The 10,900-nt window shown below is 44.1% G+C and overlaps 1 protein-coding gene across 1 annotated transcript in view; it reads left to right on the top strand.

Annotated features, from left to right (window-relative positions):
- The first annotated feature begins 495 nt into the window (after positions 1-495).
- The window catches only part of CAPN10 (calpain 10), a 61,872-nt gene continuing 51,467 nt past the window's right edge, over positions 496-10,900 (top strand). Inside the window, exons 1-2 of the mRNA XM_088465186.1 lie at positions 496-932; positions 1,044-1,172. Coding sequence (XP_088321312.1) covers positions 807-932; positions 1,044-1,172 — 255 coding nt within the window. The 5' untranslated portion in view covers positions 496-806. The remainder of the gene's footprint in view (positions 933-1,043; positions 1,173-10,900) is intronic.

Raw genomic sequence — 10,900 nt, 5'->3', positions numbered from 1 at the left:
TGTACGATGTACTCGATTAGTCTAATACATAGCGGACATGACGTATGGTGCGTACGGCCAGGGGGCGTTTTTAACAAATAAACGAGCGTATGTTTTGCTCGCTCGTTCAGACTTAGAGGTGTGAACAGACTGCAATTTGCGAACGGATCATTTGAATAGCCACCCCTTGTTTTTGAACGAACGACCGCAAATAGCGAACGGCTCTGAATCAGGCCCTTAGTCTCTCTGTGAAACAGAGTACAGCAAGACATTGTGCAACACAGCATAAGTAGGGGGGAAGGGAAGAAACTCGTCTCTCCCCAGAGCACACCACTAATATATAATATATGAGTGAGTGATTATGGAACAGGACTGGGCCTGGCAGGGACTAGGTTACATTACACCGAATATTGGGAGGTGAGTAAACTGGTGCTGCAACCAATCCGGTGCTGCGGTAGTAGCTAAGCTGTCTTCCTGGCTCCCAGCCCTTATGGTGCGTTGTGATTGGACGGCTGCCTGATGCTGACAGGGTTCTGGCCTCTTTTCCTGGGTACGCCACCAATGGGACAGGCGCTGCCTATTGGTGGTGCTGTTGCTGTGTCTGTGTGATATCAGACTATCAGTAATACTGTATAAACTGAGCGCAGCTGCGGGTACAGCGCCGAGCGACCGGCAATGACACAGACAAAGCTATGGCCGCTGTCTTGGGTCCCGGCGATTATAGGCGTATCCCACGTAATGACCCCCCCAGTGCCTATGCCATGCTGTACGGGTCTCCATGTGCCTGATGCCCTCTTCGTGTAACCTGTACCCTGGCAGCAAGTACCATGCCGCCTCCCGCCTCCGGGCTCTATGTGGACTCGGAGTTCCCTGCCGGTGTATCCTCATTAGTCCGTGCAGGGGACACCCCGCTCTCTCCTCTATGTGACCGCATTACCTGGCTGAGACCCCAGGTGGGAACACATAAATGCTTCCTTTTTTTTTTTTTTTTAGTATTCTCATATAAACAAGCCTTGGTGGATATTCTTAAAGACTTTTAATAAATTTGGCTTTGTTTTCCCTAGGAGATTTGTGCATCACCACATCTGTTCCCAGAGGATCCAAGACATGGTTTGGGAAAGCAGGGGGTATTGGGTGACTGCTGGTTTATCTGTGCATGCTCCGCTCTACAACAATCTGATCAGCTTCATCAGGTAAGCACCCATCTAATAATACTACATTATATGTAACCCAAAGTAGATCTAGCTATTCTCAGAGCTCTGAGAAACAAATTGTCCTAGCACTGGTGACATTATTAACCACTTAACTGACAATTTAATTACCCCAAAATTGGGAATTAATAAAGTTGTAAAATTATTTTTAATAATAATAATAATAATAATAATATATTTCAATATTTTATTTCAAAATATATATATCTAGGGGGCAACCCCACCATCCCTCCGTGTCCATGAGCCTCTATCATAAAATAACTGCCTACTCCCTATAGGCAATAGACCCCCCCAGGGGTCATAAATCCTAATAATAATACCCCCCATACCCCATTAATAGTAAACAAATCCATGTTTTCCAAACCAACCCTCCCTTCCTGTAAAAATACCCTTTTTTTTTGCCCACTCCATCCACCTCCTCTCCTGTGACCACTATAATTAGTTTTTATTATTTTACCCCCTTTTCAGAGTCATATTACGCTTTATTATTGCCCCCCCCCTCAGATCTCCCCCCTCGTTACTCCCCAGCCCCCATGGGCATGCCCCCCGTCCCCCTTATACAGATCTCAGCGAAGCGTGTGTCGGGGGACCGATCATCAGTCCCCCCTGCTGAAGTTGATCTCTGCACTTGCAGAGATCAGCCAAAAAGTGTTTGGAGGGGAACTAAATTTCCCCTCCTTGCACTGCGATCCCTGGCACATGCTCCTCGGAGTGCCTTTCGCGCGGCATTCTGGGGCGCGATTCCCAAAGTGAGGTCGGCGGTCACAGAAAACCACATCACTTCCGAGGAGTCGGAGGAGATTCATTCTGCACGATTGCCGGATGTATCTCCTCTGCAAAATCAGGGGGGAGCAAGGTGGCAGTGCGGTCGCATGTGATGCCATGTTGACAGCTGAAGCACTGCTGGCTGCGGTCGCATCACATGCAACGCTGCCAGTTAAGTGGGTAAAGACTTAGTTACATCCTTCTTAGTATCTAATGTCTAAGGCAGTGGTTCCCAAACTGTGGGCCATTGAGAACTTGTAGGGGTGCTACAGGTTGATGTTCCATGGCCAAATCAAATTATTTATGGTCATTGTGATGGGCAAAACCAGTGCTGGTTGCTGCCATTCATAAAATATGTGGACAAATGGAAGCACAACCGTTTACGCCAAATCGTGCCGATATCGTCCATGTGTGTATGCACCCTAAGGGTTACTGTTTTTAAAGTTTTTCTGACTTTAAGGGGTCAATCCAATTAGGCACGAATGGTAGGAGTTACTATTGCCACGACATTAAAACGCTAGCAATGGCACCGTATCTCGCACCCCTCATAGCCAGAAATGTTCTAATTTTTGCTTGCAGCGAGCAGTTCCAAGCGTATTCAGGCTGCCGTAAAGCAAGGCTCCTGCCACGCTGACTCGCACCCGTGAAGGTATCGGGACTAATTGGATTGACCTCTAAATTTTATGATTAAATCAGAAATTGCAGTCAAGTAATATTTAAAAAAATATGATACATATACATGTTTAAAAATGTGGTATGTGTCATAGGTTTGCTTAATTAGTACACAAAGGGGCCTATCCATGATGTTAATTATCAGGGTCCGAACGGACCCCAATAATTAACATTCTAACTCGCCGTGGACGCTGGAGCAATTCATCATTGCTTCGGCTCAGACAGCTGATCTGAAAATCAGCTGTCCCCGTGAGCGAATTCACTGCTGCTTTCGGAGTAGTGAGTCTTTTACTGCTCCTTTAGGGGCAGTGACATTAGTGCACAGGCGTGCCCTAGGTCACGCTTGCACACAAGAGCCCTGACGTCCGGCGCGGGACTCCTTCCCAAAAGAAGGGAGCGTGCAGCGGGAGCACTCGCCATCTGAAGATGGTGTATGGTCCCACAATCAAGCTCCGAAAATATTGTATTTTCGGAGCATGATGAATTCTGTCCCCATACTAGTGTATGGGGACAATGGGCCATTCCGCAAGAGGAAGGTAAGCTGCTTTACCTTCTTAATGAATGGCTCTATAACTTTAATTCTACAATTGCAGGTGAAAATTTAAATTTTCATATTCTTTTGCAGAAATTAAGTGATGATGAATAGGCCCCTAAATCTTTAAAATAAATGTTCACCTACTGGCAGGTCTCCCTAATCTCCTACCTCAACATAAGTGTTCGACCCTGCAACAGCCTTCTTAACAAACAGAAGGAAGGATTAATAAAATCCCATGGTGCTCTGGACACAATAGTGATTTGGGCAGGGCCAGATTAACAATGGGGCAGATGTAACTACAGCTTTAAACCACCATATAAAAATAGTAATATAAATCAACAAAGTATTTGAAGTATATGGCGCCAAATTCATTAAGAATGTTTTTCAATTAGGAAGAAGACTATCTCTGTTATATTCAATGTCTTCTATGGTGTCTCAGTTACTTATAACAGAAGTATTGCACTTGAAAAATAAATTCCCTTTGTGCTCAATGTGTCTTTTTGTCAAACAAGGTTGTTTTCTTCCCAATTGTCTTGTAGAAAAGCAGTCTTGTAGACGTTGATGTAATGTATTATTTTCCCCAAATAAAACCTTTCTCCTCTTTTCTTCTTAATAAGTTCTCATGTGTACGTGTGAGGGCATGGAGAAAATGGGAAAGAGAGAGCACACCTCGTGCATTACACTTTTTGTTGTAAAAACTATTACCCCCAGAAGACAATAGAGCATCAATAAAATACCTGTAAAACACCTCTTTATTTAAAAAAGGTGCCTTAACAAAGACCATACAGGTTGAAATGCATCGTCAGTAGGTGAGAGTGGCATTCTTTCTGATGCAGAGGACCCTCTCGGCTGTGAAGGTACAGAGGCAGCAGTGGGGAACCAAAATGCCAGGCATTTAAAATCAGCTGGTTTTCTACACACTTTTGGACTTGTTTTTCTGGTAGGCAGAATTGCAAAAGAGACTCTTTTTAAGGAGTGGTTTTTTTATTAGTAAGAAGGGTTTTCCAAGTATTTTATTGATCCCAAGTAATACTCTATGTAATTTTAAACCTTTTAAAAGTAGGCTCATCATGACAGCATAATGATGACTAGATGTCCTGCTGGCCACATGGTCAGTAATAAATCATAAGCACACTCGTAAAATTGTATTCATATTTTCCTCACAAAATTATGCAATTCTTCTACATTTACACTGGGCCGTAACTAGGAGTGTGCAAGCGATGCTGTCGCACGGGGCGCAAGATGCTCCGGGCACGCACTGTGCAGCCTGTACAGCTACTCAAAGCATCCGCAGTGCCGTAATTCCCTCGGCGTGACGTCCTATCCTCACGGGGGCGACACACTGCACACTGGAATGGCGCTGGTTTTATATATCTTGGGCGACATTGGGACTGATAGTGTAGGTCGGAGGTGTACATGCCCATATGGCACTGGCCACACCCACACATCACTGGTCACACGCCACCTGGTTCTCACAATAGGCCCTTTATTATTTTCAGATGGAGTCCCATGTGGCTCTTGGCCCTGGATTTGGGGCCCCTCACCGCTTTGTTCCATACCACTCTATAGACTGTAGTCCACCAGATTTTCTAACACCTCCCCCTGGCCACCAGCTGTTATCACACATGCCACACCGTCACATCCAGCTTTTTTTCATCACATGCTTTTATCACATGATTATTCTCCACATGCCTCTATAATTACCAGTGTGCCCGACATTATACATTCCTGACTCTCCTACAGTGATTTCAGATACAAATAAACTCCGTCACAATCACCTGAGGCTTGTTACTTGGGGGGAGATGTATGAACTGATGATATTAAAAAGAACCTCTATATACCCCTGCCTGTACCTTCTAAAATCCTTCCTATAAACCTCTAAGGATGACGCTAATTTGCGTACGCAGTCATACAGTAAATAAAGACTTAGACCTGGAATCTGTGGTTTCAATGCACAAGTGTTATTCAAGTAAAAGTTCAGACAGTTACACGCAATTGATCCAGACACAATTTAGGCGCAAAAGGAATTATACAGACCCAAGTACAGTATACATACGCAGCGCTTCCGGTACCAGATGTTAGGCATCAGCAAGAAACCCCTCAGTCAGCATTCAGCAAGAAGACTAAAGACCCAGTGTTGGAGCACACATATTTATACCCCCCCAGAATAGACAGGACAATAGAGAAGTTTGCTGCTGATGTCATTGGTTCCCAGGGGAGAAGCATCTGTTACAAAGCATTTAACAGGCTGGTTCAAATAGACTCTCCCTGCATCTAACAGCTGGGTGTCTTTCCCTTCCCGCCCCCTGTAACATCCTAACAGTTGTTCATGAAATATACATTTTGTTGCTTGTAGCCTCTGCGATCCATAACTCGAGAATGCATGATGCGACCTCCCCACCGATAACACCGGAATAAAAGAGTACGCATCAGTACAAAACCAAACACGACTTGTTTAGCATGTATAAAACCTTAGTTATCAAATATCTTTATTTCACAGCATTTATATTAACTGAATAAACTTAAATCTTATATCTTAAAGCTAATGGAACCTTGTAAGTGAATATGTAATGTGTGAGTGTACGGGGTTTGATATGAAGACGCTAGTTAACTGGGGACAGATGCGTGCGCATTTAGCTACTAAACGGTATTTTCATTCGGGATCTTAAGCATAATGTGTGTATGTAAAATGGTGAAAGATGCAATCGCACGATGCTAATAATTGTGCATTCGCTACTGGGCGTCATGTTAGCAGCTCAATTGTGCGTAATGTGCGGTGTTTATGCATGAGATTCCATCTATGATGGACTTAACATATATATACATACATACACACACATATCATTCCTCACTCACAATTTCAGACTGCAATGCAAATGTGATCTCCAGTTGTGAAACTAAACCATCCTGTCTGGGTATGAAACTAAAACCTGTTTGGATTCAGACTAATCCAATTATGTAGATCAATGCCTGGATTATATTACAATTGCCAACAGGGATTCCCAATTTGTATGTAAAACCCTCACAGTTTCTGGTGCATTGTCTATTCTATTTAGAGTATCAAAAACATTGCCATCTGTTCTTAGCTCGTGAGTTGTAACTTAAAGTGACGCTGGTCGCAAAATGGCGTCTTGCAGATTCTTGTTTCTAAAATGGAGTCTAGCTGCCATTCGCAAGATGGCGTCGTGCACGCTCCAATTTTAAACTGATCTTGTCTCAGCCAATTATCCAGCTTTGACAGTCCACCCTTTGATAGCGAACAACATGCTATCACAATCTGCTATTAGAATTTAATTTAGGCTTACATTTACATATTATTTAGTGTTATTATGGGATGGCACAAGGTGGTTCTTAATCCATCAATAATGTGTCTCTGGATGGGGACATAAAACTACTATTATATGCACACCGCGGATCTTGGAAGATCATGTGAAAGGTGTGGGGATGCACCAGTCTTATAAAAGCACTCTTGAAGGGGAATTTAGACTTTACATTATCTGAGGTGTTTTAAAAATAACATTTCAAGAATACATTCTATGCATGGCTAAATATAATACATTAAATGATGGTGTTTCCTAGCTCAGGGTTGTAATGCAGTTCTGTATTTACCTCGGTATTCATACTGGCCACCATCATAATTTCATTCTTTCGTTTTACTCTATTCTTACATTTTCCACACTTCAACACAATAGGAACACACCGGACACATATGTCAATTACTATGATGACAATTAGTATAAGGATCAAGAATTTGCCTATGCTGGCGATCACTTCCTGGACCCATTCCCCTAGACCTGAGAACCATTTCACTGGGTTCAGCCATGAAACCCATCCTTCTATCTTTTCTCCTGCTTCAGCCACTGAAGCGTTATGGTTCTTACAAAATTCCCATTTTAGCTGCATAATTTCATCCATCCTCCGGTCTATCGCCTCCTTAGGGTTGCTGGTATCATTGGTGACATAGGTGCAACATTTTACTCCGAACTAGGTGGCCAATGTTACGCAATACCCTCCAGTAACAGCAGTTAAATAATTCAACACTAGCCTGTGTTGCACCAGTTCTTTCTTGTACGCTTGCAATTCTCTCCCTGTATACCTGACTGTGTCATCGTACATCTCGGTGATATTATCTATCAATTTAGCAAGTTCCTGAGTATATCTAAAATTTAATGTACCCCGAGCAATCCTGGTGGGATCCAATGCGACTAAAACTTGAAAGCCAGTTGTCTCACTGATTAACTGAGCGGCTTTATGCACATCACCAGGTATCATGTTTCTTTTGCCTCTGTGTTCATATTGCGTGTGAAGATATGGTGATGGTTTGTTTTTTTACGTATACCAAGCATTTCAACATGTGTGAGGGTCATAAGTTCTGGAAGTATTCTTCCCAAATAACATAACAATTACAATACTAAGACTGGTCAGACACTCCCCTGGTTTGGTATAGCACTCCTCCTCCTGACTCCACTCCATCAGCTCTGCCATCAGCTCACATTTCCTTTATCTGTCCTCCATCATAGACACTGGGTATCCCCAAACAGATCATCACGACAAAAACTCTGGAAAAAAAGAACTAGGATGACCACAGCAGACCACTCCATTGCTGGAAGCACTGATCTACACATTTCTTTAGCTCAGATATCTCACAGTCACCTTTTTAATCCTTCCGGCACAAGCTCGCAATCGACAGGTCCACGTTATCGGCCTTGTATCCGCCTTGTATCTCCACCGGTTGGTTAACCTCCCTATAGTGAGTGGAATGGACCCACGTATCTTCCTTGGCCACCCTTTGTGGATGTTGTATCGTCAGATACGGACCTTTCCACCGATCAGTCAAACAACCTGAGCTAAAAAAATTTGGATCATAACAAATTTTCCAGATTTGACATCATGACAGTTTGCATTAAATATGTTAGTTAATAACACTTTCAATTTCTGTTATTCGCATTCATCTTTGTGAGACCCTGTACAGTAACCTCATTATCATATTTTCACATGAGGCTACCTGTTTGAACAGTATCTCAAAGGGGGACAAATAATGGAAAAGACAGTCTGGGATAATCTTAGTGTTGTTACCCATCACCTTACTCATGTTCTTGGAAACGTCACCTGTAAAATAAGTCCCCTTATCATTTTTAATAATTCTAGGGATATAGTATCTGCATACGGGTTCCTGCAATAAAATTTTGTTATTAATAGCTACTGCTTTAAATAATGCCTGGGCCACTGGGTTGGATAATATTCCCGAGTAGTCGACCTTAGCCTGGCATGGCTGCCGTTTATCCTTATCAACGTGTCCTGTGAGTGGGAGACAAAGCACAACAGTTTAATATAATTTAAACATGACCTAAATACAACAATAAATCTTCCACATTCTACACTAGAACAGATCCATCGGCAGGTTGAAAAGATTGTAAACAGTCATATAAGGCCTGGGAGAAGATACTGGGGTTGCCTATGAACCCATGGGAAACTCGTGTTCCTGTGTGGTGTTCTTTACTTTGCAGTACTTACTTATGTGTCCCGCTTGGTTGCAGTTAAAACATGTTTTTGAATGGGTTGGATGAAAGGATTGTTGTGGAAGTTGAGCAAGAGGAAAAGTTGGTGGGTATGGGTAAGGATATGGAGGATAATGGTATGGTGGGTGGTATGAAGTTTGTGGGTAGTATGAGGCCTGTGGTTGTGTATGATATGTGGGGTAAGGATGTGTTTGCTGTGGTGTGGGATTGGTGAGGACGTGTAACTGTTCAGGTGCAGGTGTGTGTGTGGGTGCAGGTGTGTCTGTTGGCTGTGATGTTATTGTCATTCCCTCCAGAGCTTGGATACTGACAGCCATTAGTTTTTCACTCTGGGTCTCTCTTCTTGGAGATGATTTTATCATGTTCAAAGGTGGTTTCTATGAGGGTATCTAGTGTTAACTCTAGCTCCCGCGGCAGGCAGGGCGCCGGAGCTAGAGAGGGCAACCGGGGCGCGTGCCCGAAAAGGGGGCATGGTCATGAAAAGGGGGTGTGTCTATAAGACGCGTCCCCTTTTCGTCATACTTGGGGGCGTGCCCGGCGCTTACGGACATGCCGGGCAGCCCCCAAGCGCTGCAGAAAGGGAGAATAGACGCCGGGCACATGCGCCCGGCGTCTATTCTCCGGCGGTGACCGGGACATCACCGCGACACCGCATGTTTCTCCACCCGCGGGACACTCCGTCCCGCGGGTGAGAACGGCACCCGCAGGCTGTGAGGGCAGGGCGCTTTTTGCCCTCCTCCTGGAGGGCAGGGTGCTTTTTGCCCTCCAGAAGGAGGGCAGGGCGCCGCGCCCCGCTAAAACAGCCTAGCGGGAACGCTAGGTATCTATTGTGAGTCCCCGCCAGCCAGGCTGTGAGGTCTGAACCCGAGTTTTTAAACTCTCTTTTAGACCGTCCACAAGTACCGTGACTATCATTCCCTGGTGGTGAGTGCTATCTTTAATATCCTCTATCCCGGTGTTCTGGGTGATAGGCTGCAGAGCCCGCGCAATAATCTTCTGCAGTTTCACTCTCCTTCTGCTTAATGGTGAAAATTTTGTTCCAGTTAACTACTACTGGAAAATATATACCCAATTGAGTTACAATGCGGGAAATGTTACCTGGGTTTACTTGGTCTGTTAAGGGAACGTCACTATCCAATACACAATCCGTGATAAATTTTGTCACGTCGGTATTGCGTGGTAGACAGGTCCTTAACACCACACGCCAATCTTTATTAGTGGGTTCATGTGAATTACCCAAATTTCTCAAAAATCTTTGACATTTGGCTAATTCCTTTTTTGGGATCGGGGAAATCATTTATGATGAAATTTAGTTCTGCTCTTGTCCGAGGACAATGCATTACTACTTCCCTCGTGGGCACTATACCGTTCGCATCTGCATTTCCATTTGGAACAGTTATTGTCCGAATGGGATGCAGACCCGTAGCGCTGCTAGCTTTGACCTGATTACCTGGCTGGGGGTTTAGTCTGCTGCTGCTGCGTATGGTATGAACAACTTCCTCTACGGGTGCAGAGGGTTTTAATTAGGGATGTGCAGGCTCGGATAGGTTCGAGTTTGCACGTGGAGTTTGGATTTTTCCCTCCAAAAAAACGGAACTCAGAAAGAGGCAAAACGTCATCTTTCATGGACGAACATCATCATTCCTGCACTTTTGTCCAGGAATGATGATGTTCGTCCACTTCTAGTAGAATTGAATAGAGGTCTCCGTTTATGGAAACTACACCCCTCTTGGCTTCTTCAAATGGGTGCAGGTTCAGAGCTGGAAGTTATGTGAGATGGCTATTTCACTGACAATGTGGGATCTGCCTCTGTAGCTAATGTTTGGGACGCCTTCAAGGCCTATTTACGTGGGTCTCTGATCAAAAGGGTAGCAGAATTAAAAACATTTTATAGGGAAAAAGAACGTGTTTTGGAGATGGCCTGTAGAAATCTTGAGTTGGATTACTTGGGGGACAGGTTGGAATCTTCACGTTTAAAATGGTTGACTGCACAGACAGAGTGGACTGATCATTTGACAGATAGAATGAACCGTAGACTGTTATTCCGTTCTCATTTATATTATATGCAGGCTGACAGAACTGGTAGTTTTTTGGCACACTTGGTTCAAGCTGATCGTCCTTCTGCACACTCACTTACGGGCCTCCCATGGCGAAGAATCGTCTTCTGTTATTGTGTCATTAGATGCTGCAAAAGCATTTGACTCTGTGGAGTGGCTCTT

This window comes from Taudactylus pleione, unplaced genomic scaffold, assembly GCF_031769625.1.
Source record: "Taudactylus pleione unplaced genomic scaffold, aTauple2 ptg001903l, whole genome shotgun sequence".
Classification (NCBI taxonomy): domain Eukaryota; kingdom Metazoa; phylum Chordata; class Amphibia; order Anura; family Myobatrachidae; genus Taudactylus; species Taudactylus pleione.
The sequence above is the reverse complement of the archived record's forward strand: the minus strand, read 5'-3'. Positions and strand labels throughout refer to the sequence as shown.